Below are 26,992 nucleotides of genomic sequence, written 5' to 3'. Positions count from 1 at the left end.
GTCTGGGTGGCTGGTCTCAGACGATCTTGGAGGTGAACCTGCTGGATGTGGAGGTCCTGGGCTGGTGTGGTTACACGAGGTCTGCGGTTGTGAGGCCGGTTGGATGTGCTGCCATATTCTCTGAAACGCCTGTGGAGACGGCTTATGGTTGAGAAATGAACATTCAATGCACGGGCGACAGATCTGGTTGACATTCCTGCTGTCAGCATGCCAATTGCACGCTCCCTCATTGCTTGTGGCATCTGTGGCATTTTGCTGTGAGACAAAACTGCACATTCCAGGGTGGCCTTTTGTTGTGGGCAGTCTGAGGTACACCTGTGCACTACTCATGATGTCAGATCAGCATCCTGATGTGGCACACCTGTGAGGTGGGATGGATTATCTCAATATAGCAGATGTGCCCACTACCACACATTTGGACTGATTTGTGACCACTGTTTGGGAGGGATGGTTATATTGTGTATCTGGAATGAATTTTAGGTCTCTACGTCCATCCCATGGGGAATGGGAGCAGTAACAAAGGTGTTGCGTTTATATTTTTGTTCAGTGTAAATTACAAAAAAACACTTTCAAACCTACAACTCAACTCCCTAATATATCAAGGAAAAAGAGGGTGTCTGTCCCAGATTTCAACTGTATTTCAATAGCATTTTTCTCTGCCAAGGACTTGCAGGCGGAAATTAACTAATCTTTAAATCTGGGACAAGCCATCTTTTACTACTGTGAGGTTAACTTACTGTGTGCACGATCCTTGAAAAAATAAATAACATTTGCTCTGACCTTGAGTGATTCCCCTGGCAGCACCATGTCCTGGATGTCCTTCCTTGTCCTTCCAGCCTGTACAGGAGAGCAGGGTCTGGGGTTTTCTTTCCATTACTTTATATATAGTAATGAAAGGATGACTGGACTCCCCTTAAAAGGAAAAGGCATGTTGGTACAGCCAAACACCATTAAAATCTAAATCTATTTTTTTTTACTTTTGCATTTACCTTTCATTATTTACTTACATGGTATGCTGCTGATATTCCAAACAGATGTATGACGTCAACAAAATCTTTCCTGCCTTGTGGTGTTTGGATGAGCTCAGACTGTGATCTGTCTCCCTCTGTTGGTCAATGTAATATCACACAGACCCTAAATTTACAAAACTATGATAATCTAATGTTTATTTTTCTACAGTTTATTACGGCCAAAAGGTGAAAATCAAAGTCAGATTCCTACATGATTCGTGTTACTTGACTACAAAAAGGTCAAATCAGAGCACCTGCTGTGTCTTCCAGTCAATCCAGTGTCAGTGGTTTAGAAATGTTTTGTTGCTGATCTATTTTTAGGTCAGTATGACTGACACACAGTCACAACAAATGGAAAAGAAACTGTCACCTTGATTCTGATAGACTTTATTTGACAGTCATTATAGATGACAAACATTACAGTTCTTGAGATTCTTTCTATTGTGATATGATACAGCAAACTAGTAAAGTTATTAACTGCAACTTCAATATTCAGAGGTGAATTCTTTTACAGAGATGTGCATCAGTGTTACAGTGACAGGGGTCTGCATCATCTAAAAGTTACATTTGTTAAGGTAAACTATGGTATATGTCCCACCCTGAATACGCCTGCCTACACAAGTGAAATTGTGCTAGGCCTGTTTTTTCACTTCTCTTTACAAGCTGCAGAGGTCGCCGCTGCTCAGGAAGCTGCAGGGAAGAATGTAGGCCATATATATAAACAGGTTCTCAAAATCAAAAAATAAATATATTTTATTCAAATGAACGAAACTCTTTAATTGTGAAAATGAATAGCTGAACCCAAAACAGATGACAAATATAGAAACTGAAACAAACTCTCAAATAAAGTCCAAATACATCAAAATTACACCTAAAAAGGACAAAACTGACAAATAAATGCAAAAACACCGAGTAGGAATTTATTAATTAACCATTAGATTTTGAAAATGTAGAACAAAAATAAACTGCTTCAGTGCAAACATTTCCATCTCGAGACACCTTGTAGTTTTAAGTAATATGATCTTACATTCTGCACAGAAACTGACGTCCAACAGGGATAGAAAAAATTTCTGGTAAATATTTATCAAATTTTTAATCCACTGTTTATATAAAATGTCATTTTTAGTTAAAAATGATTCCTGACACAAAGACGCGTGTTCGGATGACTTTGATTTATTCATCAGAAACTTGTTTACGTAAATTAACTCGAGGCCTCTGATCAACATCTGTAAAAATCTTAGAGTGGAAAACACTGCATGAGAATGCAAAATGTCTCATAAGAAGTGTGCTCTCACAGCATCACACTGTGGCTGGACAGAAGGTTTACCTGTGGTGCGTTACGCCAGTTTAGCAAAGACATGTCTAACCACATTCTTCCTTTCATGACCACAAGTAAGCACCTAATGACTCACTGCAGCCGGGTGATGCATCCTTACACAAAACTCTGTACAACTAACACTTTTTAAGAGCGAAATAGATCCTAGTATTGATATGAAAATTTTAGAAGTCATTGCATTGCATTTGATTTAATATGATATAAGGCTTTGTGCCTTTTTAAAATGTTTACCATGTGTTCCTTCTAACCATGATTGCCATCATTCATTTTAAATCTCACACAGGCAGCTCATGTCATTCACGTCTTTACGTGTTTGTTCTGTTCTGACTGAGCCGTTTTGATTTGAGTTAGGATTTTGTGATCGGTGCATGAGAATGACTGCTTGGTTAGCAGGAAGGTTTACGAGAGCTGATCGGAAAAAATAAAAAAAATATACACATTCACGTGTTCCATTTAACACTTTGAAAAAAGTGTTGTGTAGGTGTGAAGACAAATATATTTACCAGCAGGTTTTACATTTCAGAGACCCCAGAGGCAAAACAGACCTGATTCAGAGCAAATAAGAAAACAATGTCAGAAACACTACATGGCAATTAAAGAATATACTGTAATAATATAATAATATGGTGACGGTACATGCAATGACAGAAAATGCTAATCAAATCAGAATGATGGTCACAGGTGATGCATGGTGTGAGAAAATGTGCTGACTCACTCCTAGTTGCTGTATGAGTCTGAGAGATGAAGCAGGGAGCACAGTCTGCTGGTCAAAGACTGCATGTTTGCACTGACACCACACACTATTACACACTATGACTTCATCTGCTAAACTACTTCCAACAACCTTCAAGTAAGGCCTTACTATGGTAAATATGGGTAAAATTGATCACCACATGCAATAATACGGTAAATTATATTAATTAAATAAAAATGGGGATATAGGAAACAATAAAAGAGAGTGGAAAACCCTTTTTATTTCCAAATATCCTGTAATTTAATGATAAATTCTATTTCATTATGTAGCAGGATTGTCACAGCGTTTATTTCTCTGATTGACGTGTTCCAGTGAATTTCAAAGTCCGGAAAGTCATTCAGTTAGAGAGTGGAGCTAAATTATCATCCACTCCAATTACTTACAATTTGGAATCTGTATAATCAGCTCCTCTTAAATATGATAGCGTGTCCTTTTTGTTTGGAGCATGGAAGTATGCTGTACATACTTGTGTTTACCTGCTCATGATCTGAGTCATACCAGAATCATAGCTTAAAGGCTTTATTCTTGACAAAAAGTGAAGCAATGATGCTAAACAGTCATTCTGTCAAGATCTCTGTTGGTAGCTCATCACAACCTGATGCATCGCTGCAGCCCCTGACATGGGTCAGAAATGCTGAGTTCAACACTCGTGTCGTGCTATTGAGCGCCAGCATAAAATCTCAAATGTGCCTTTCATAAGGTAAATGTAGTTTTTACTGAACAGTTGTGAAGACATGTTTTGATAGCTTAATGAAAATCACGTCTCTCTTTTTCAGAATACAGAAAGCACTTTAAGGAAGAATAGCATGTAGCAAGTACTCATTTTATATTATTTGATCAGTATGTATATTTTTTTGTTCTTTAGCACAATCGCACGAAAAGTATGTGAACCTTTTAACTGGTTACAAGACACACACACACACACACACACACACACACACACACACACACACACACACACACACACACAAGAAGGTTTTTCTGCCTCTTTATTTATCACACAAGCGGATTTCGAATGATCAAAAAACAACATCAGAGAAGCCTTTCAGGTAGCTGCAGACATGCATAGAGAGAACCGATGTCCGGAGACGGTCCTCAGAGAAGTACTCGCTCATTTTGTGCTTTAAAGCAAAATGTGAATGTGGTTTATTTTTCAGAAATATGCAGATAAAACTCAAAAATACTCATTAGCAAATTTCATCACTTGCAAATACATTTTTAACACGTGTAACCCATAAAGGTTACACAAAAAAGTCCAGAAAAATGCATGAATAAACAATGAAACAATCGAAGACAAATAATCAAAATATAGCAATGGCAACATTAAAGGGTTTGTGGCACAGGTAAAATTCTTTGTTCAGTTCCATTCAGATTTATTTAAACAGCGCCAGATCACAACAGCAGTTGTGTCAATGCGCTTTATACTGGAAGGTAACGATCGTACAGCATTACAAAGAAAACTGAAAAAAGCACAACAATCTTTAATTTTCACTGTCATAATCAAAATTGTCATATATGCCCTGCTCAAGATGTACTGGTAGGCCATTTTCACATTTTACCTTCTTCTTCTTTCCTTTGAGTGCTAGAGACTTGTATTTACAAGGCTTCACACTTTTCATCTTACAGTCAATAACATCAAATTTGTGGGTGATGTATTCATTTTTTTTACCTTTACACAAAGCCTTAACCTTTTCTGCTTTCTGGTTGATAAACGTATTAATTCGCTTGCACTGATTAATGCCATTAACGTTTTTCATCATATCATCACATTTACGAGAGCCGTTTTCTGGAAGGATGTGTTTCTTTTTGAAATCATTGTAAGTTTGCGAGAGCACAGCAGCACAGAGCAGCAGCAACAGCAAACAGGCACTCTGAACCCTCATGATTCCCTGGGGAAGGAAAAGAGAGAATATTTAAAGGAGTCTCTCCTCTGTACTGTTTTGGTTTCGTTGATGTAATTCAACAATCATATAAAACCTACTTAAAAAGCTTAAGACCAAGATAAAAACCATTTGTAGTAATCTAATCTGGAAAATGAACTTTGTGGTTATTTTTCTAAAAGCTTTTAGATTACAGGTACAATAAAACAATACTCACAGAAAAATATGTGTAAAATAATGAAAATAATACTGCATAGACTTACCCTACTCTTTCGACTGTTAGTGTTACATTAGAAACAACCACAATTTTGTTTGCCACACTTCTCAAAATTATCTTAGTTTTTGCTTTACTGACAGCAGACTCACCTTGACTTGTGAGTTGGTTGCTGGTTTGGGCACAAGGTGGTCGTCTGCAGCACCAGCTGGTAAAGATATCTTCAGTCAGTGAATTTCCCTGAATGTGGTGAATGGTTACAGTGAATTAATTCTGTGTCAAACTAGACACAAACCAATGGAGACATTTCAGATATTAAGCTTTAGCAAAATCGACCTAATCACAGAAACCACATCATGTTTATCAGATATGCAAATTCACTGAGACTAGAATATGAGGGGTTCCTGTTGTCTTCCTGTCTTTATTGTCTGAGTAGATTCAAACAGATTAAAAGGATTTTTATTTAGCATTTAGAGGATATTATTTCAAAGTGCATTTTATTAAATACATTTATTATAGTATCACAACAAAAGTATGGAAACCTGTTTAATGTCCCATAAATTTGATCGGGTCTTCATTTTGACACAGAAATTTCACCTCAAAATCCTATGAACTTAAATAATGAGTCAAACACAACTTTTTCTTCATTTGCATTTTAAGACGATGAAACCCCAAATCTGATGTGGATACCGATGTAGACGTGACCAAAGGGCCTAGACCGATTACTGCTGGCTTGGAGCTCTTTGAAGAACAAATACTGAAGAGTTTTCTGACAGACAGAACACCTGACACATACAGATGATGACACCTCTGACTGAATGGGAATAACTACCTAAGAGCCTCTACCTACAAGATTTACAACAATAACAACACAGTCCTTTACTTTGAGTGTTTCAGTGTGTATATGTGCTGCTGGTATCAGTATCCAAACACTGGTATCTGATGGCAACACTAAAGCTGGTGTAGTTATTGAACTAGGTTTAACACTAAATTAGCAGGTATTTCAGTCCCAGTGCTCTGATTCCCATCATGGTGAAGAGAGGTTGATTAAATTGGAACATGCAGACGAATGTTAGAACAGAGGAATTTTTATCCCCCCCCACCCCCCCAATAAATACATAAATGAATAAATAGAATAAATAAAAAATAATAATAATAATATCAGGATGCAAGGAGATTAAATGATGTTTAAGTAGGTCTAAAGATCTCCGTAAATTTTATTACACTTGAGCAAAAAGTTACACAAATGCAAACTTTTGTTAAAATCAAAATAGTTCACAGACTGACCTGTGTGCAGCTGAGGCTCATCCGAAAAGAGAAAATTAGAAAGAGGTTAAATGAACCCCGATTTCTCTGTGTCAGCCCCTTTTATGCTACACAACTTGTACTACTGCCCTGGTTACCACTCACACTAGCACACATAGCTTAGCAACCACATTTCCTGTCCACTTCATGTCTGTACTCTGAGCCTTTATGTGATACACACAAAAACCACACCAGCAGAGTCACAGCAATGTGGCTGCAAATGAAGGAAATGCACCTACTTTCTAGACCTACTTTCTTTACAGCACGTACAAATATTTGTGTGTGTACTTTCCAGTTTTTATGTCTATTTACAAAGACATGCTTGCTATATTACTTAATCACATCCTTGTAAATAAACAGTTACAGACACGCAGAACTACCAAACTGTATTCACATTTAAAAATAGTTAGAAAGCAGAAAATAGAGAAGACATATTGTCATCTGCTTTTGCATTCAGACCTGACTTGTTGCCATTTTGGTTCAGGAGGAGAGAGGAGTGTAGTGGTGGCTACTTGTGGTGGCTGAGAGTTACGGTACATTATTATCATCATTATTATTAAAGCTATGCATTATATCAGACAGCTGTAGTTAGCACCCTGCTAATCCAATGTAAAAGCAAATCAAAGATGAAAGTCAGATCATAGTGTTGTACTTTGAATTAAAACGATAGTGTTACACTGCCAGTTACCACCATCGTGGGCATCTCTATGAGTTTATGAACAAAGAAACTGTGAATGCTAATAATCTACTTACAGCATCATGTCACAGTCACAAACCCAGATGTCTACTAGAAAATACCTGAGTTGTTTAAACTGTCACTTTTAACTTTTAAATCAAGGTTTTAAGAGCTCCCATCGTTATCAAGTATTTCCAGGTGCAGCTTCTTCATTGAATGGCAGGAGCGCCCTCTGCCGTTTACATAGAGAAGGGAAAAGTTCACAGCAACTGGCATTCCCAGGCAATCTCCCTCTCCCACTCAAGATTTATAGTTGAAATGGTAAAAAGGCAAGGGCTAACTTGACAGAATAAAGTGAGAACAGAAAAAATATTTCTTTATTAACAAAAGAAGAGATGCAGTTGTTATTGCTAGATCGAGACTTGGCTACTGTTGGCTCTGATAGGGAAACAGCGAGATGGCAAATGTTAATGTAGAAGCACTACATTAGGAACATCCTAACTGAGTGAGTCAATCAACTAGAGCAGCTGTCTTTAATATGCACACACTTACAAAAACAAAGTAATTCTTGCTTAATTGGAAGACAGTGTCTTTTTACCCAGTGTGTTTTTTATCCTGTCTTCTTTCCCTCACCAATGGCACTTCCACTTCATGAAAGCATCCAGGTTTGCTCCTGCTGGGGGGGTCACAGAGATCAGGTCACCATTCGTCCATATCTCCAACCCCACCAGAGCAATAAAGGTCCTCAGAGGTTTGTAGACCTGAAGAAGACAACATTGGGGATGTAACATTATACTCCAACTGCTAGCAACTACTGCAGAACAGTATGTAGTACAGTGTGTCTGTATTGGTATGGAATCTGTATAGAAATAGCAAAAAAACAGACTCACCATGTTGACAATCTCAAATATTCTCTGTCTCATCTTCTTTTGATCCCTGTTCATCTTCAAATTTCTCATCCTGCTTCTCAGCAGTTTATCTTATAAAAATCTAATTTTGCAAACCAAGGGGAAAAAATGAAAAAGTTAGAAAAGAAGATTAATTTTACCGCGCGGTTATCAGCAACAAGGACGAGCTCAACGTATTTCTGCTGCTGTACAATAGAAATACCCTGAAGAAAATGGCTAGGTCTGGTTCTGCCGGAGGTTTCTTCCTGTTAAAAGAGAGTTTTCCCTTCCCACTATCGCCAAGTGCTTGCTAACAGGGAGTCCTCTGATTGTTGGTTTTTTCTCTTTGCTATTGTAGGGTCTTTGGAATTTGGCTCCCTCTGTTGGTCAATGAGATCTTGTGTACTTGCAAATAACTGTTGTTATAAATAAGACCCTACTAGACTGGATGTCCTATGTACAATTGTGCATTGAACTGTACTATATGCGTTATTTTTTTTTTTTTTTGCACTTGGCAGTAATAATTTGTCATCTCACTTGCTACTTGTCACAGCCTCCTGTGTTTCAGTTTTCTTTACATACCACCAATTCACAACCATGGTTACATCAAGGTGCTTTATGCTGTAAAGAATCGACAATATTACAGAGAAAACCCCCCAAATCAGATGACTCCCTATGAGAAGCTCTAGGTGACAATGGGAAGGAAAAACTCATCATGCAAAGCCCACCAAAGCATCGCCTTTTGCAGCATAATTAAGAAATGGGTCAGGGTCACCTGATCCAACACTAACTATGAGCTTTATCAAAAAGGACATCTGAAAAAAGACAAAGTGCTTAAACAAACACCACACACATAATAAGGATTTAGTTAACACACCATATAGACGACCAACAACACCTTCAAACGAACCTTTCCGGTAGCTTCAGATCAGACATGCACAGCGTTCAAGAGGACAAATGTGTAGAGATGCTTACTTTAGTTTATTCATGATGTGGGTGTCACCATCTTCCTCACAGGAAAGCAGCTTCAGTTAGTAATTTCATGAGTTTCGTCCATAAGACATCAGATGAACATTAGAATAAAACAGAATAAAAAGTATGAGCACAAGGTTCAAAACAAATTTGAATCTAAAAGTGAAATACAATTATCTTTACTTTTTATTTCAAGTTATTTACCAAGTTGTGTAAAAAGTCAGTTTCTGATCAAGAATGTTGTTTACATCCATGACACCCTGAACACGTTCAACCTCATGCTCTCTGAAGCTAAGCAGCATTGGGCCTGGGTGGCACTTGGATGGGTTGACAGGTTCCTGCAAAGATATCAGTTTAATCCTAAATACAAGAAAACAACCCAGCATAACCAGGGAACGTGCTGCTGTGCGGACTCTGAGAATTAACAACATGATGAGTCTCCTTATAAAAAAACAAAACAAAAAAGAAACTAGCAGGAGATCTTGTGAGGGCAACAAGGTAACAGCAGCGCTATATGCAAAATAAGTTTGGAGACATTAAAGAATATCTTTGTCATTCATATATGAATACACCTGTGGATGCATCGGTTATTAAAATAAAACTCTTGTGACGGCCCGTCTAGGGGTGGCCAGACCACAACCATCCTCATCAGACCCCAAGCAGCTACATCACATAACTGGAAAAATTTGATAATGATTTACTTACAATGAGTTGTTTTGTAAGATTATTTGACACAAAGGAAGGAGCTGATTATAACTTCAGGGTGCACCCAATGCCAAAACAACAACAAAGAAAGGAGCCTGTCTCAGGGATTTAACAAACTTACCTACTCTAAAAGATTAAACCAAATGACAGCAACCTGCCTCCCTAAGAAAAACATGAGAAAACGATGAACAAAAAGGCAGTCCACCCCTACATAAGACGAACAGCATTGGGCAAGTAACAAAAGGTCTGCTAGTTGGGATAAGCTGAGGATGAATGACTGGCCGTCCATGGCATTGGAGGAAAACAACACACGTAATCAGGAATTTCTGTGTCTTTATTGAACACAACATAAGCATTCCCAGTATGGTGAAAAATACAAGGGGACTTCATAAATAAATAATCAATCAGCAGCTTCTAACAAGACTTTCTGGTAGCTGCAGACATGCACAGCTTCAGGAGGATCAACAGGTGGACCTTAGAGAAGCAAGTGTTTGTGGCACAGGCAAAGCTAAGCTAATATTAAATGTAACATGGTTTATATCCACTTATTACACATGATTTTATATGGAATCTTTGATCAATCTGGTTGCATTTGATAACATCTGTAATTAAAAGGATAATTGTAATTACAATAAGACATAATATGTTTTTTAAAAGGTAATTCCGTTAACATTAAGACTCATAATAACTTTTTACCTGTTAAGATCTGGCTGATCTTTTTTTAACTCTTAAATGCAGTTACAATATTATTTTAGTAACTCATTCCTCTGACTACTCCTTTTGTGTGACTCTGTTAAGAGGCTCCAGCTGCAGCCACAGGCCTCCCTCTGCACGCAGGGCGAGTTGGGGAAGACGGCGCACTCTCCCCGAGCTGCTCCCGAGTTCAGGCTTGACCCCTGGGATCAGTCGAAACCTGAGCAGGGTCAGCGCTACAACAACTCGAAGCTCCGTAAAAGCAATGTAACTTGTGTAACTCAGCTACAGAAATGTCAGAAGGTCAGATTATTACTTGTGTACAGTCTTTAAGGCTTGTTTGAATCGCTTCCCCTGCTGAGTCTTCCAGTAAATCTGGTCCCAGTGGTGAAAAATGTTTTCTCGCCGATGTGTTACAAGGTCACTGAGCTCCAATATGGCTGATACGTACTCACTGGAAGACCTGGAGGGACAATCTTCTTAGAAACTGACAACTACAACAAAAATGAAAGATATCAGTTGAAATCAGTGGCTGTTCTCACTCCTGACAGTTGCTGTCATAGCTGAAGGCACATTTTAGTAAACTGTCCAGAGTCAGCAGAGTGATGTGGTCAAACATCTCCAGATTACAATTCGACACCACTTGTCCTGAAAACAGAAACAAGGAGGGATTAACAGGATAAAGATATCAGCATAAGCATGGAAAGAAAATCACATTTGGGGGGTTATTCATGCAGTCCAAGTCTTCAACTTAAAGCAGCTGAACTGTTCAGGATCGGTTTAAGATGTTATTGGACAAACAGTTAACACTATGATTTGATCTCAAATATGGTAACTTATGTTGTACATATGAATTTTAAAGATCAGCTAAGTTCTGTGCAGTCAGTGTAGATGTAGATTGTGCGTTTGCGTGTTCAGCCTCCTCGATAATTTAAGGAATTTTTTTTAAACTGAGAATAAATAAAAACGAATGAATAAAATACCCTAGTCTATTAGTTCCCCCCCCCCCCACACACACACAAAACAAACAAAAAAACAAACAACACCCCTCCATGTAATGTTAATATTACCATGCTTCAACACATTCTGCACTTTCGTGAATCTAAAGTAAACAGTCTTTTTTTTTCCACTCGTCTTTACTCGATCTGTACAAATCTAAGTTATTATTATTATTATTATTATTAATAAAAGATATAAACATCTCATCAGTGCCACTGTTTGTGTATTGTTTTAAATGACAGCAGTTTGAAAGCATGTGAAAACGTCGGTGTATCCTATGAAAATTGCTGATAAGGAAACATTTGATCTTCTTGAAAGAGTGGCTGCTAAAAGGTGTGGTGCACTAAACCTCTGGAAATCACTACAGAAAATTATGTGGTAGTTTTGTAGAGGGTGTGTTACTCTTCACCAAAAGAAATATGAATAGCAGGCATCACATTGATGAGTCTTATTCTGCTGAAGGTTTCTTCCTGCTAAATGTAACTTTTTCCTTCCGACCACCAGAATGTGCTTGCTCATAGCAGTTCACTTGATTACTGCTGTTTTTTTTCCAATACTGTAAGTTGTTTAACTAACAGTAAAGCATCTTAAGGTGGCTGTTACTGTGTTCTGTGTGCTCTTACTGCAATTAAAACCCGAATGACTAATTTAGAATCTGAAAATAATTGAAAAACGTATTTTTCTGATGGTTGTACCAGTTTTAACAATGTTTGCTTGTCTTGTTTGCGACCGGTGGTACCCCTGTATACACTTATCCTATCAACTTCACAACCCTATGTGACTTAATTTAACATTTTCAGAAAACTTGACCTGTGACCCCTGACTTTGAGGCCGAGGTCACTGAGAATCGAACTTGTCTGAGCTTTTTAGTAGATGCACCTATGGTATCGATTTCAAAACTCCATGTAGCCTACGTCTCAAGTTATCGCATTCACAAACTTGGTTGTCCACATTGCCCGCTTGGAGGTATGACTCAAACTGTCATGCGATCAGCTTTGTGTGCATTACTGCATGCGTGATTGTGTGTATCTTACATGCATGATTTTAGATGAGGAGTTAAATACAGCAATGTAGCTCCTCAATATATCAAAATGAAAAGCTGGAGTGAGCAGTCGTCTCTCGCGGGACCACACCACTCCATTACTGATCAACACACTGTGTCCTGAAACCAAAAAAAAAGACTTGTAGTTAGGAGCACTGTTGTTTGGCTTTTAGAACAAAATCAATACTGGGAAAGATTTAATTCCAGTAAACTCTGCAACGTATGAGGAAAACTAAAATATTTCACTCACCCAGCCATGGGCGCAGGTGGTGAGAAATTAATTCATCTTTCACTGTGATGCTGACTGAAGGAAGTAAATGATGAACAATGTAAGCAAACACCAAAAGCTTAGCTTCAGACTGACTGTTGGTGTTTTATAAGCAGAGGTTTGACGTAGTCAGGGTGAAAGAGTCTGACCAGATGGTAGAAAGGACCGAGGAACTAGTAGCAGGAGTGTTTGTATGTCTGCACCAGGTCATCCAACCGCTGGAGGCCTTCTTCTGTGCTCTGCATCTAAAATGTTTTATCACAAAACAAGACTTAAAGATTGGTGCTGATTATAGCAATCAAAGAGAAATAGTAACATAGCAACAAAAAGTACATTCTGTTTAACTGTGAAACCTATAGCTGCATCATGTAGAGATTACAAATATTTAAAATAGTTCATAAAAAAGGAGGATGTCTGTTTGTCGTACCTTCCCAAGATGGTCCAACAGCCATGAACGTGTCTGTGTTTTGCTGAAACAGGACAACCTGTGAGAGTACCAGGCGTGACGCAGCAGCAGCCTCGCAGTCCAAAGTGCAACCACAGCAACCAGTCCAGTACTGAAAATGTACAGGACTGAACAGAGACCTGTCCAGCTGAGGACCAGAGCAAGGACAGTGTGCAGGAGAGTCATCATTAGGAGAGAGAAATTAGCATCCAGAAGTCCAAGTTTCTCACCACTGGCCCTGCTCTGTTGGTTGTACTTATAGGGGCAAATTGCTCCACCCCCCACTCACACACACTTAATTATAAATACTAAAATACTAAAAGCTCTAGTTCTAAGTTATGAAATGTACATAGTATTCCATTAGTCTTCTCACATTTTAATATAACTCTACAAACTATTTCACTCTTGCAATCCCCCAACGATAATAATAACATGTCGTCTGAACAATATGGCTACTGCACATGGTAATTTAAAATGATAACTGTATAAAAAAGAAATACAGTGGGGCAAAAAAGTATTTAGTCAGCCACCGATTGTGCAAGTTCCCCCACCTAAAATGATGACAGAGGTCAGTAATTTGCACCAGAGGTACACTTCAACTGTGAGAGACAGAATGTGAAAAAAAAAAATCCATGAATCCACATGGTAGGATTTGTAAAGAATTTATTGGTAAATCAGGGTGGAAAATAAGTATTTGGTCAATAACAAAAATACAACTCAATACTTTGTAACATAACCTGTGTTGGCAATAACAGAGGTCAAACGTTTACTATAGGTCTTTACCAGGTTTGCACACACAGTAGCTGGTATTTTGGCCCATTCCTCCATGCAGATCTTCTCGAGAGCAGTGATGTTTTGGGGCTGTCGCCGAGCAACACGGACTTTCAACTCCCGCCACAGATTTTCTATGGGGTTGAGGTCTGGAGACTGGCTAGGCCACTCCAGGACTTTCAAATGCTTCTTACGGAGCCACTCCTTTGTTGCCCGGGCGGTGTGTTTTGGATCATTGTCATGTTGGAAGACCCAGCCTGGTTTCATCTTCAAAGTTCTCACTGATGGAAGGAGGTTTTGGCTCAAAATCTCACGATACATGGCCCCATTCATTCTGTCCTTAACACGGATCAGTCGTCCTGTCCCCTTGGCAGAAAAACAGCCCCATAGCATGATGTTTCCACCCCCATGCTTCACAGTAGGTATGGTGTTCTTGGGATGCAACTCAGTATTCTTCTTCCTCCAAACACGACGAGTTGAGTTTATACCAAAAAGTTCTACTTTGGTTTCATCTGACCACATGACATTCTCCCAATCCTCTGCTGTATCATCCATGTGCTCTCTGGCAAACTTCAGACGGGCCTGGACATGCACTGGCTTCAGCAGGAACACGTCTGGCACTGCGGGATTTGATTCCCTGCCGTTGTAGTGTGTTACTGATGGTGACCTTTGTTACTTTGGTCCCAGCTCTCTGCAGGTCATTCACCAGGTCCCCCCGTGTGGTTCTGGGATCTTTGCTCACCGTTCTCATGATCATTTTGACCCCACGGGATGAGATCTTGCGTGGAGCCCCAGATCGAGGGAGATTATCAGTGGTCTTGTATGTCTTCCATTTTCTGATGATTGCTCCCACAGTTGATTTTTTCACACCAAGCTGCTTGCCTATTGTAGATTCACTCTTCGCAGTCTGGTGCAGGTCTACAATACTTTTCCTGGTGTCCTTCCAAAGCTCTTTGGTCTTGGCCATGGCGGAGTTTGGAGTCTGACTGACTGTTTGAGGCTGTGGACAGGTGTCTTTTATACAGATGATGAGTTCAAACAGGTGCCATTCATACAGGTAACGAGTGGGGGACAGAAAAGCTTCTTACAGAAGACGATACAGGTCTGTGAGAGCCAGAGATTTTCCTTGTTTGAGGTGACCAAATACTTATTTTCCACCCTGATTTACGAATAAATTCTTTACAAATCCTACCATGTGAATTCATGGATTTTTCTTTCACATTCTGTCTCTCACAGTTGAAGTGTACCTCTGGTGCAAATTACTGACCTCTGTCATCATTTTAAGTGGGGGAACTTGCACAATCGGTGGCTGACTAAATACTTTTTTGCCCCACTGTAAGTGACTAAATATAAAAACAGAAGTCATGATGGCTATAAAAAGGTAAAATACTATGCAAGAACTGCTGTACCAAAAGTAGTGTTGTCGCAATATTTTGGAGAATTCTGATTTTATTTTCATTGTGGAGATTAATTATCGGTACTTTCTGATTTAATACAGTAACATCTCCATTCTACAGGCTTTGGATTTTAAGATTCCACGAGAATGCCCACTTACTTGGAATTCTCCTTGATGGCAGAGAACCACCTCTTAACCTGATCACCTGCTTACCCAGAGAAGCTGCTCTGAGTTTCATGAAATGAGAAAGACAAAGAGGCCGTCATTTCAATTTGGTTCACTTGCATAAAAGCACAGGGTTAGTCAAACCATGACTTCTGTTTCATTTAGGAGCACTTTGTAAATGAATCAAACTGGATGCTAACTGGTCTGACTAAAGCTAGCTAGCGACTAAAAACTAGAGGAAAGTTGACTCTCAGGAATGAACTTAAGAAAATTCAAACTCCTTCATTATCAGTTTAGTACGATGGACACTTTGTTTATGGTGTTTACACTTGTTTGTGAAGCTCTGTGGAACCTTCAAAGTTGTTTTGTGATAACCTGATTCCTTTTATTTTAAACGAAGAAGCTTCATTATAGTTAAGTTAAAGGATAAACTGGTGCTTTTCTACTCTGAGCACTCAAAGTGCTTTTATACAACTTGCCTCATTCACCCAAGCGCTTTTTTCTAAGATTTACCTATGCAAGTGCTTTTTAATGCTCACACACAATCAAACTCCGATGGATGCATCGGAGAGCACCTTGGAGTTAGTGTCTTGGTATGAAGGATACCTGGCGACTGGAGCAGAGTGAATCACCAACCTTCCGATGTGTAGGCCACTTTCTCGACCTCCTGTGTTTGTGTTTGTTTATATATGTACTGTATGTATATTTGTACACACACACACACACACACACACACACACACACACACACACACACACACTACTTTGAAAAAAATTAGACTGTGGATGTATATTTCTGCATCAAAAAGTAACTGACTATTAATATGAAATGGATAATATGGGTGGCTTTGCCAGTGTTTATATCTGTTTTGGATATGATTCAGGTGAATTGACCCAGGGTCATATCTATAACATGCAGGACACCGACCGTGTACTGCTTTTGTTAGTGTAAACTTCCTCATTATTTGAAATCTTGAGTATTGACAGTGAGAAAAAAAACTAATGTTTGTTACAGGTGCAGAATGCTGCGATCAGTGGAAAGACAGGGCTTGTGTGTACAGATGAGCAGCACAGGTGGAATGCAGGGACAGCAAAGAACCTTGAACCTAAACGTCTAAGCCAGATAAACTTCAGACATCACAGGGCAGAGCAGCAGTACGATGTGAACTCCCGGACTGCAGTGACACAATCTCTCCATAACACACCATATCACCTTACACATCAAGACTTTATTGACAGTGTTAGCAAAGCACCAGTGAAGACACTTTTCCTCCTCAAGAACACATTAATTGGAAAGTGTTACAATGCCTCGCCATCTGCAGGTCCTCACCGCAACAGTAAAGTTGATGAGCAATTTCTTCAGCCACACCAAGCACACAGTTACAAACTAAGCTGTAATCCATGCAGGGCATTCTACCAGGCATACATTCAAGTTTCTGAAGAGCGAGCAGAACAATTTAAGATTCTCCACAAAGTTGATCATCATACCATTGATGAGATCAATGGTTTCTGTGGGGACTGACAGGCTTTGTCAACCCTAACAAGGGATCGGTGAATTGCAACAACATGCAATTTAAATCCTTCATCCAGCTCAACAAGGTCGATGCCTCGAACCTTGTGTAGGACTTCCAAGCCTTCCTTGGAAAACTTGGTTAGATCAAAATGTTTCTTGATCAAATGCCAAGAATTCCGCAGCTGTTGGATTCGGTAGAGAGAAAGGTTGAACTTTGAGAACAACAGCTTCAACCTTTCCAGCCATCTCGGTTCGATTACGATGCCATCAAAATCGAAGTCAGCATCTAGTTGCTCACCAGCATTGTCAACAGTACTAGCCTGCAGAGGAATGAGGATCTCTGGGTCAGTCAGGAAATATGGAACACTGGAGGCACTTGAAAATGCTGTGGCCAAACCATCCATGTTCTCCCTAGCAACATCCTCCATGGCTCGTGGAATCTGGTAAGTAAAAAGAAGAAAAATGGGGTAAGTACACACAAAAATAAGTACAATAAGTACACCCTTTAAACGGATGACTCCGTATCGACCAAATGGCGAGGCACGGATGCGTGGAGGATATGGGAGGGTTGGTGTACCAGCGGTCTCTTCCTCCCAGTGTGACAAATGAGTACATGGCAGCTGGGTGGGCCCCACGAGAGACCCAGGCTGTCTGTGGGCACAGCAGACAGGGCGGGATGATTGGCTCCGGTTTCAACTCAACTCCCTCTTCACAGAGCATCCTCCGCGGTCTCCAGCCTCAGTGTGCGGGTTGTTCAAGGCAACATATGGCTGAGAGCTGTGGCTGTTTGCATGGTGACAAATTGATGTTGCGCCTCCTTTTCCCCATTCCTGTTCCTCTGAAAAATGCTACAAATGGATATTGGGCTGGAGGAGACTGAGAGATGATGTATGACTCATTGTACATTAATTCAATGAGAGAACAGCGCTTAGTCCATAAATCTCATCTCTACACGTGCACTAGCACACATCACTAATGTCCTTTTAATGAATGTTTTGAATGCGCAGCCATAAAGGTTGGAAGGAGGAAAAGAAAGTGATTCACAGGCAGAGCCTGGTTTTTTTCTCGCACTTTTGTTGCCTTATGGAGCAGCAACAGCAAAATTATACCCAAGCCAGTTAAATAGTAATAAGAAAGAATCCATTAAATTATGTGGTGTTCATTGGATGAAACTGAGTTGTACTCACTGCCACAGCTTGCCCAGTGTCTTGTTGAGCTCAGTGTCATGTGTCGCAAATCCACTTGTCTTCCAGGCAGCTCTCCAGTTTGGGCGTCACCCTGGCTGGGCACGCTGCCTTCTGCACTTCAGGCCTTACTGGAGAGGACAGACACTCTGAATCCAATTCATGTTGGGATGCAGACCCATCAGTTCCCGCTCGACTTGCTGTGATAATGGCCTTTTCCCCTCAATCATGTTTGCTGCTGCAAAGATCTATTGACTCCAAGCTCCAAGAGCTTTCTAGTTGTGTAAAGACTTTGCAGAAAGTGTGTACCGCACATAAATAAGCAAAATCGCAGATTTAGTCTATTGAACTTTCCATTCCACGTCACATCTTTCTTCAGGACCAGGCAAACTGAAAAGGGGTGGTGACATTCCACTCTTTATAGCACTTTTTGAGGTCATGTCTCTCCACCCCTCGTGTCTTATCAACATTCTCACTCTTAACTCGTCAAATGTGTGACGCATGGTCAGGCTCCCTCTGCTTCATTTATCGACACAGCCTGTTGTCCAAATCCCATTGTACCGTAACATGAAAAAAAGATAGAAAACTATTACTTATGAAAAAGCTTTTTGTTAGTTCATGAACATGTGGTGATTTTGAATTTCATGCATGCCATGTGCTCTGTCTGGTATTCACTATATTGAGCAGCGGCCAGTTTGTGCAAAAATCTCGACCCTGTTATGTTTTTGATTGTAACGGGGTTGAGATTTTAATACTTTGGATGTTAAGTTATCCAATTATTTAAATTAATTATTATTATATTCAATCACCATTCTTATACTGCATGCATGCTGAATGTGATTTATGTTCCATGTTAAGGATGCGAGTAAGATGGCACCAACAACAGCAGCAGAAGGGCAAAGGAAGTATCGGGAACGCCTTAAAGCTGATCCTGAAAGAAGGGAGAGATACCTGCAGAGTGAGCGTGAGAGATGGAGGCAACTGTCAAGGTGACACTCAAGAAATCTGTGGAGGGCACACAAGAGGACCTCATTGAGCTCTTCCAGAGCTTTGTAAAGAAATTTAAAATGAATCACTTTAATATCGAGCAGCAGTATGCCTGAAGAACAACATGTCAGGTGAGGTGGCTTTGATACATGTTGACTTCTCAGAAAACTACAGCTGTAAATACAGTTCTCAAGTTCAGGTGGTCCACTCTGGGGCTTCACATCAGCAGGCCACCTTTCATACTGGTGTGTTGTCTGTTGGTAAACTCTCAGAACCTGTGAGCTTTAGCAACATCTCCCCCAGTAGACATAAAGGACCTCCAGCAATATGGCAGCACCTAAATCCTGTGCTAGATTCCCTTCAAGGCCAACATCCACAAGTGTCTGTGCTGCACTTTTTAAGCCTGTACGTGATACAAACAACAAAGAAACTTCTACCTTTTCACTACAGAACTGGACAGAAGAGGATTCAAGGCTGGTTCTTGGATTTTTTTCGAGGCCAGTCATGTAAAAGGAGCACCAGATGGTGTCGGGGGAGCCTTAAAAAGAGCAGCTGACATGATGGTAGCAAAGGGGCATGACATCCCAGATGCAGAAGAGTTATTCAGGGTCTTTTCTGAAACAAACACAAGTGTGAAACTGTTCTTTGGGAAAAGTGAAGATGTTGAGGAAGCTATGAAGAAAATGCCAAAGCAGATACCAGCTGTTCCTGGAACCATGAGAATTCACCAGGTCATTACTGTAGCTCCGGGAGAACTGATGGTTCATGATGTAAGCTGCATGTGCACAACATGGAAGCAGTTTAACTGCAAGTGCTTCAACACCAAGTGTTTCACTTTTGGCCAGAAGATAGAAACAGCTGTATCACAGACAGGCAGTGGGGGAAATTCAGAAAAAGAAATCCAGTGGGAAAGTCCAGAGCTGATTGGTAGATGGTGTATTTTCAGATATGACGATGATTTGTATCCAGACATCATTCTAAACATACAAACAACACAAGTCCAGGTCAAATGCATGCATCGTGTTGGGTCAAACCGATTGTTCTGGCCGCATCAGGATGATATCCTCTGGATCAATTGTGTTAATACAGTATGTCAAAATGAAAACATAACTGTAAATCCAGGCACGTGAGGTTGTGCTGAAAAGGATGATACCAAACAAGGCAAAGGAAATAGTTTTTAAATGTAAAATGTGGAGGGAAAATCAAAAGTAGTAAAAAATGGCCAATTACACCCTGGACCCCAGAGGGTTAAACTTTTTTTTTAAAGTAACGCAATAGTTACTTTTCAAGTAATTAATTACTTTTAGAATATTGTAACTCAGTTACTAACTCAGTAATTTTTTTTGAAGTAGTAACTAGTAACTATAATTGAATTACTTTTTCAAAGTAACTTGCCCAACACTGCTGATAACTCTAGTGATGTGATCTGATCTGATCACTGGCTTTTTCAAGAGCAGTCAGCAGTTTGAGTCAAAATAAAAATAAATTCCCATCTGTCTATCAATACAAAGAGTGCGTTTGTTATTTAGTGCAATATTCACTAGTACTTCAATTTCTTTTATCCCTTCCTCAAAATGAAACAATCTTTGAGCCATGAATACTGAACATTTAGGGAGTGAAGACTGACAACTCCCCCCTCTTTTGAAGGCAGGGGGACGTGCACGGTCCTTGCAGCGTGAACTTGCCTGACTGTCTGGCTCCACCACCAGCTGAGACACAGTCTAATTTTCTCTTTTACACAGCAAAATGGGGTTCTTTAAGTGTAAATCTGCCCGACTTGGAGGACTGGCATTTGCTGTCGTTGGTTCGTCTGCTGGTGAAGCTTCCATAGGGCCTCCTGAAACTAAATAACTGTTCATCCAAGTCCACACTGGTGTCCCTTTCTGAAGGCATGGAAAGCTGTTTGCCAAAAAATTTCTCTTTGCTAGGTTAGCTGTCAATAGTTGGACAGGCAGAGATGTGCTCTCATCGAGTGCCGAGTGGAAAATGAGCTCCTGTGCGAGCTCAGCCTTTTATATTCTCCCCTCAGCTGTGTAAATTCCCATTCGTCTTTTTTAACTTATGTTCGGTAAAAATGAATTAGGGTTTGAGGGTTAGGGGTTCGGGTTAGGGGGTAATAGCCAGTAGTTGACCGAATAAAATTGGAATAAGTGGAAAAGTAAGCGTGATAGAGGAATGAAAGTGGTGTCTATGGGGGGATTTTGGGGTCCTCCGGACACCCTGGTGAAGACCCCATGTCGATAGCACCAACGGTTCTGGACTTTTTCAAATGGGTCCAAATCTGACCGAATAAAAAGTTCGAAATTGGAGATAGGAGTGTCGGATCAGGCTGATTCGACCACCACTGTACTCAGCAGGGCCTGCCGCGTTGTTAGACCCCTCACATGGCAGGTGTTGGTGACCTACTATGAGACCAAATAGTTTTGTTTGGTTTACTGATGGGTGCTGAGTGACCCATCGACGGATGCAGAATCCAACCCCCAGTCCGAGGGTGTGATCCTGGCCGTTCTGGGACTTTCCTTCGTGGAGATAAAGTCAGAGGATGGTTGTTCAGTTTGTCACGTTGTGTCCGGAAGTCTAAGTCTGTGTTCCGAGTGTTCGTAGGTAGGTTATGGGGGCAAAAATATAGATAAAGCCTTGTACACAAAACTACTTTCCCCAGATAATCCAAAACAATAAGAGTAATGCCTTTTAACACATTTTTGTTGGCAGTGTAAGAACAGCTTGGTCTTTGGTTTTTCTGTCTGTTTGGTTTTTAAATGCACAACAAGTGTCACTTTGTCTTTCTCTCTCTCTCTCTGAGTGCGCCTAACTTTTTTTGTTATGCGCACCATTAAGAAAATTTGGGCGCACCCAAAGCAGCGTTTAAAGATTTATGGCTGCCTGTCAGAGCACTGGCTATGAATTTCAGATGGATCAGGCCTTAACTTAAAAAAGTTATCAATTGTTCTTTTCCTCTTTTCTCATTACCCACAGTCAGTTATATCCACTTCTGTCGGGCCTAGGCTAGTCACTGATTTCTATAATCCACTCGATTCCGATTCACAAGGTCCAGATTCGGTTTGGTGCAATTTTTCCTCAGACAGTCAGAATCTTATCATTCTGATCATATATCAGTACTGACACTAAACTTCATCAGAGATGTGAACATCACAGCACATGCCGACAGAGAGAGAAACAGCTGATCAGCGATCAGCTGAACATCCAGGCCGTGAGGGACAGGAAGTATACTGCTCTGTCCTTCACACTTCTGTTACAGCTTTGAGGTTCAGCTGGTCGCTGATCAGCTGTTGGACTCTTTGGTTGTATCCCAGAGGGGCACGTAAGCCCTCATGCCAGGTCAAGGCAGAGTCCATGTGAGGGGTGTTTTTTTTTTTTTTTCTTAAAATACCTGTATTTACAGTGGAACCTGTGAACAACATAACTGAGATCACACTTCTTCAAGATCAACTACAACAGAAATCAAATTCACACTTGTCTTAAAGTGGATACAAAAGAAACAAAAATGTCCTACTCTGTTAGTTCTAAGCATAAAGTCAAAAAAAAAGAAAAAAGGACATGATTAGAAAAGGAAATCAACTTGTATGCCTATGCATCCCTGAGAAGGTCTCTTCGCTTTCTCCCAAAGCCCTTGTACGACCTTGCAGGTAGTCTTGCTGCTTTGCATTGTCCAACATACTCCTTGTATGCCACGCCAGTGGAGATTGTTGGATCAAGGTTGATAAATCCCTTTTCCTGCTCTGTCCAGTGTCTGCTGGTTTGAGCGGGCATGTACACAGCTCTCATCTGCAATAGGACAGGTTCCTCATCCTCTTCTAGTACAGGCGCATCCTCTTCCTCCATCACCAGGGGGAGATCTGGAGGCAACTTTTTCTCCGTATGGGGTTTTGGGTTCCCCATTCGATAAAGGATATCGTAGTGGAGCTTATAGAGAGTGAAGCCGAAAACTTTTTCACAGACTGATGTTAAAAGTGTCTTGTACTTTTGGAGCTCTGCCTGTGTCATCTTCAGCTCCAGGAGTTGGTCCTTCAGTTTCTCATAGGACACAAAATCCTTATTCATGATAAGTCCCACTGAGCTGACCAGCACCAAGACCTTGTTCCGCGTGTGCTTTTCAATCTTCCCCGGAATCCTCTTCATCACTTGGGGCAGCCATTGCATTCCATGCTCTCTGTACCTTTCAAGGGTCCTGGCGTAGCACAGTCCACGGCGCTCCATCTCCATGGCCACATCCCCTACTATGGCCATGGCTTGGGACTCGATGGAAGGCTCCCTGCCGTCATTATGCATCTCTACATAATCCATCAAGTTCCAAGAAGCCCTCCTTGTTCCCTTTATATCACGGTACTTAATGTCCGGGAACCACCTGATCTTCAGCTCAAGGAATCCTGCTCTCAGGCATTCTTGTACATTCTTGCCTTGCCCTTCAACAAGCTTCCTCGCCCGGGCAAAGGTGAATGGGGTCGGGAAGGAGTCTCTGGTGGCCAGGTTCTCCGTCAGTGCAGCCAGATTAATGTGTCCCTTGAGATTCTCTGGGCATTTTTCCCCTTGCAACTCTGAGATGAAGATGGCGTCATTCCTCCTGAAGAGGTCTTTCAGCAGCAGCTTTACAAGTTCAGGTCCCAGCACGGAAGACTTGCACTTGAGAGTCAATGTGAGAGCAAATAGCCTCTCGATTCTTTTCATCTGGAGTGTGTCCCTTATCCAGTGTGCCAGAGGTGGTGGGCAGTCCTCAATAGCTGCACCAGTTGCTGCACCCAGGCCCATGAAGCCCCTCATGTTGGTTGCACTGAACTCATGCAGCGAGCTGGTCCCCAGTGCTGCAGAGTACTGTCTGTCCATTTTGTACAAGGGGTGCCCGTATAATGCCTCCTCCAGCGCAAGCTCCAGCTTGAATGCCTTCCACACTGGGAGAAAGCCGCCTTTGCCTATGTGCTTCTCCCCGAGTTGCCGGAGCTGGTCAGCCATATACTTTAGACAGCGAGACAGTATCTCATTCACGCTTGGCTGTTCCCGTTTAAAGGGGACAACGAGGGGGAAGTCCATCAGGCACTTATGCAATTTCCTCAAGTTGAAGAATGAGCATGCAAAAACGTCTGTAAAGTCTGCCAGTTCCTTCCCTTCCATCCCCTTCACGATCTCTATTCTCTGGTTATAATTACCTTCCTGGCCAAGTCCATCATGTGGATGTAGTAGTCCTCAGCTCTGGTGGTCACCGCCTGTGACGTAATTTGGGTGGCCGAGGCCACCAGTGACGATCAAGCCGCTAATGGGGTGCCGGAATGTGAACATATAATGAGTGTGTGGGCTGTCCACATAAACTTGCCAGAAGGTGACATTAGGCCGAGTGACAATCTCTGCCAAAGCTGGCAAGATGTCCGGTGGGTGCTGGTCGAGTTCTGTCTGCACGTTAACACACTCATGCATGGACATGCACGTGAAGAGCCTAGCTCTGGGTCCAAACATCCTTTCCAGTCCTGCTCTTGACCAGAAAAGTGTGGTGTGAGGGTCCAGTAGTATTAAGTTGCAGGCCACGTACAGAGAACACCGCACAACATCATCAGGGTTAGCTATTTCCCTCAAATGAAAGGGGTTCCTTGTCTTTTGTCAAAATTTGTAGACAAAGAACCGGACTTCCAATGTTGGATGCTCCGGCAACATCCTCTTCGCTTCATCAAGTTTGGAGAGCATGAACGTTCGATCCTGCTCAATACGTTCATGCTCCCTTTGTTTTGAATGATGGTCTTCTGCAGCGTGGGTCTGGTCAGGTCTTCCAGTGGAAGGTCTTTGAGCAACTCAACAAATTTTGTTAAGATGCCATTAACAAGGTCCACCGTGTGCCTTGGTAAATAGTCAGGCATTTTACAGACTCTGTCCACCACCACAAGGGACTTGGGAATTACTATAGCTTCTAACTTGAATCCCCCGTCCAGGTAGGCAAAATCAAAGCCTCTTACCTTTCGCAGCACTTTTAAGCCCTCCACAGACACCTTACTAAGGTCAAAGTGTTTCTTTATGGTGTGCCAGGAGTTTTTCAACTGGTGCATTTTGAAGGGTGCCATGTTCAACCTAGAAAAGGGTATATGCAGGCCTTTCAAGTTTTTTTTAGTTCAACCACCACTCCGTCATAATCAAATTTACTCTGAACAAGTCTCGTGGGATCCTCAACTGTCGTTGCCTGCAATGGAATGAAAATGTTGGAGTCCAGGAGGAAATCCTCAACGCTTTTAGATCTGGCGAAAGCATCCGCCAAACCCTTCATATTTTCAACACCAACGTCCTCCATGGCTGTTGTGTTCTGGAAAGAACAGAAAGTATAATCAGGTAAGTTAAAAAAGAAAAAAAGAAAAAAAAAGTGAAACAATGTAATTAAAAAACTGTTAAACCAGGAAAGGCAAAAACAGTGTAATCATGTAAGTAAAACACATTAAAATCAAGTAAGTAAAGAACAGGAAATAGCAATTTGCAACAGTTAAGAATATGCAAAAATATTACCTGTACTGTAAATACAGTCTTTAAAGACAGCAGATAAAAAGGTTGTGTGTCTTAGTTAACCAAGACGCTGTGGTCAAAAATCCAGAGACACTGCTACTCTGAGTTTCACGGCCAGAATGACTGAGCTGAGCACTGATCCCCTTATATAGGGTCTGTTTGGTAAGTGTAAGAAATCACTTTTGAAAAACTTCCCGGTCAAAAGTTGCCGCCATAGAAAATGAATTGGTATCCGACTGAATGGGTCGTTCAGTGAATGGGCTACTGAACGACACCCACTGAACGACACTCACTAAATAAGCCACTGAACAACCCATTGAATGAACCTGTGAACAATACAGGGAGTGCAGAATTATTAGGCAAATGAGTATTTTGTCCACATCATCCTCTTCATGCATGTTGTCTTACTCCAAGCTGTATAGGCTCAAAAGCCTACTACCAATTAAGCATATTAGGTGATGTGCATTTCTGTAATGAGAAGGGGTGTGGTCTAATGACATCAACACCCTATATCAGGTGTGCATAATTATTAGGCAACGTCCTTTCCTTTGGCAAAATGGGTCAAAAGAAGGACTTGACAGGCTCAGAAAAGTCAAAAACAGTGAGATATCTTGCAGAGGGATGCAGCAGTCTCAAAATTGCAAAGCTTCTGAAGTGTGATCATCGAACAATCAAGCGTTTCATTCAAAATAGTCAACAGGGTCGCAAGAAGCGTGTGGAAGAACCAAGGCGCAAAATAACTGCCCATGAACTGAGAAAAGTCAAGCGTGCAGCTGCCAAGATGCCACTTGCCACCAGTTTGGCCATATTTCAGAGCTGCAACATCACTGGAGTGCCCAAAAGCACAAGGTGTGCAATACTCAGAGACATGGCCAAGGTAAGAAAGGCTGAAAGACGACCACCACTGAACAAGACACACAAGCTGAAACGTCAAGACTGGGCCAAGAAATATCTCAAGACTGGTTTTTCTAAGGTTTTATGGACTGATGAAATGAGAGTGAGTCTTGATGGGCCAGATGGATGGGCCCGTGGCTGGATTGGTAAAGGGCAGAGAGCTCCAGTCCCACTCAGACGCCAGCAAGGTGGAGGTGGAGTACTGGTTTGGGCTGGTATCATCAAAGATGAGCTTGTGGGGCCTTTTCGGGTTGAGGATGGAGTCAAGCTCAACTCCCAGTCCTACTGCCAGTTTCTGGAAGACACCTTCTTCAAGCAGTGGTACAGGAAGAAGTCTGCATCCTTCAAGAAAAACATGATTTTCATGCAGGACAATGCTCCATCACACGCGTCCAAGTACTCCAC

The 26,992-nt window shown here is 41.1% G+C and overlaps 1 protein-coding gene and 1 long non-coding RNA gene across 5 annotated transcripts; both read right to left on the bottom strand.

Annotated features, from left to right (window-relative positions):
* Nucleotides 1-4,072: 4,072 nt before the first annotated feature.
* Nucleotides 4,073-16,256, bottom strand: LOC113015502 (uncharacterized). Of its 3 annotated transcripts, XR_013905105.1 has the most exons (10): nucleotides 15,513-16,256; nucleotides 13,169-13,334; nucleotides 12,891-12,986; nucleotides 12,724-12,777; nucleotides 12,466-12,593; nucleotides 10,975-11,080; nucleotides 9,239-10,895; nucleotides 9,038-9,087; nucleotides 5,347-5,434; nucleotides 4,073-4,989 (listed from the first exon to the last, which is right to left on the bottom strand). It is a non-coding gene; the product is annotated as an uncharacterized LOC113015502 (long non-coding RNA). The 3 variants fall into 3 exon arrangements; XR_013905104.1 differs by having other exon boundaries at nucleotides 9,239-11,080; XR_013905103.1 differs by lacking the exons at nucleotides 9,038-9,087; nucleotides 9,239-10,895; nucleotides 10,975-11,080; ... (3 more) ...; nucleotides 13,169-13,334; nucleotides 15,513-16,256 and adding an exon at nucleotides 6,482-6,667.
* A 470-nt stretch (nucleotides 16,257-16,726) lies between these two features.
* LOC145424135 (uncharacterized) lies at nucleotides 16,727-26,082 on the bottom strand. Of its 2 annotated transcripts, none has more exons than XM_080297035.1 (2): nucleotides 17,608-26,082; nucleotides 16,727-17,470 (listed from the first exon to the last, which is right to left on the bottom strand). In XM_080297035.1, the coding sequence occupies exon 1, from the start codon at nucleotides 24,326-24,328 to the stop codon at nucleotides 22,790-22,792; it is 1,539 nt and encodes a 512-aa protein (XP_080153161.1). In that variant the 5' UTR covers nucleotides 24,329-26,082; the 3' UTR covers nucleotides 16,727-17,470; nucleotides 17,608-22,789. The 2 variants fall into 2 exon arrangements, with proteins under 2 accessions (XP_080153161.1, XP_080153162.1); XM_080297036.1 differs by having other exon boundaries at nucleotides 18,218-26,082.
* Between the last annotated feature and the right edge of the window lie 910 nt (nucleotides 26,083-26,992).

Source organism: Astatotilapia calliptera, chromosome 23 (genome assembly GCF_964374335.1).
Source record: "Astatotilapia calliptera chromosome 23, fAstCal68.1, whole genome shotgun sequence".
Lineage (NCBI taxonomy): Eukaryota > Metazoa > Chordata > Actinopteri > Cichliformes > Cichlidae > Astatotilapia > Astatotilapia calliptera.
This window is presented reverse-complemented; position numbering and strand designations above follow the sequence as displayed.

Coding starts and splice junctions, on each gene's coding strand:
- LOC145424135 (XM_080297035.1), bottom strand. CDS start 24,328: ATGGAAGGGAAGGAACTGGCAGACTTTACAGACGTTTTTGCATGCTCA.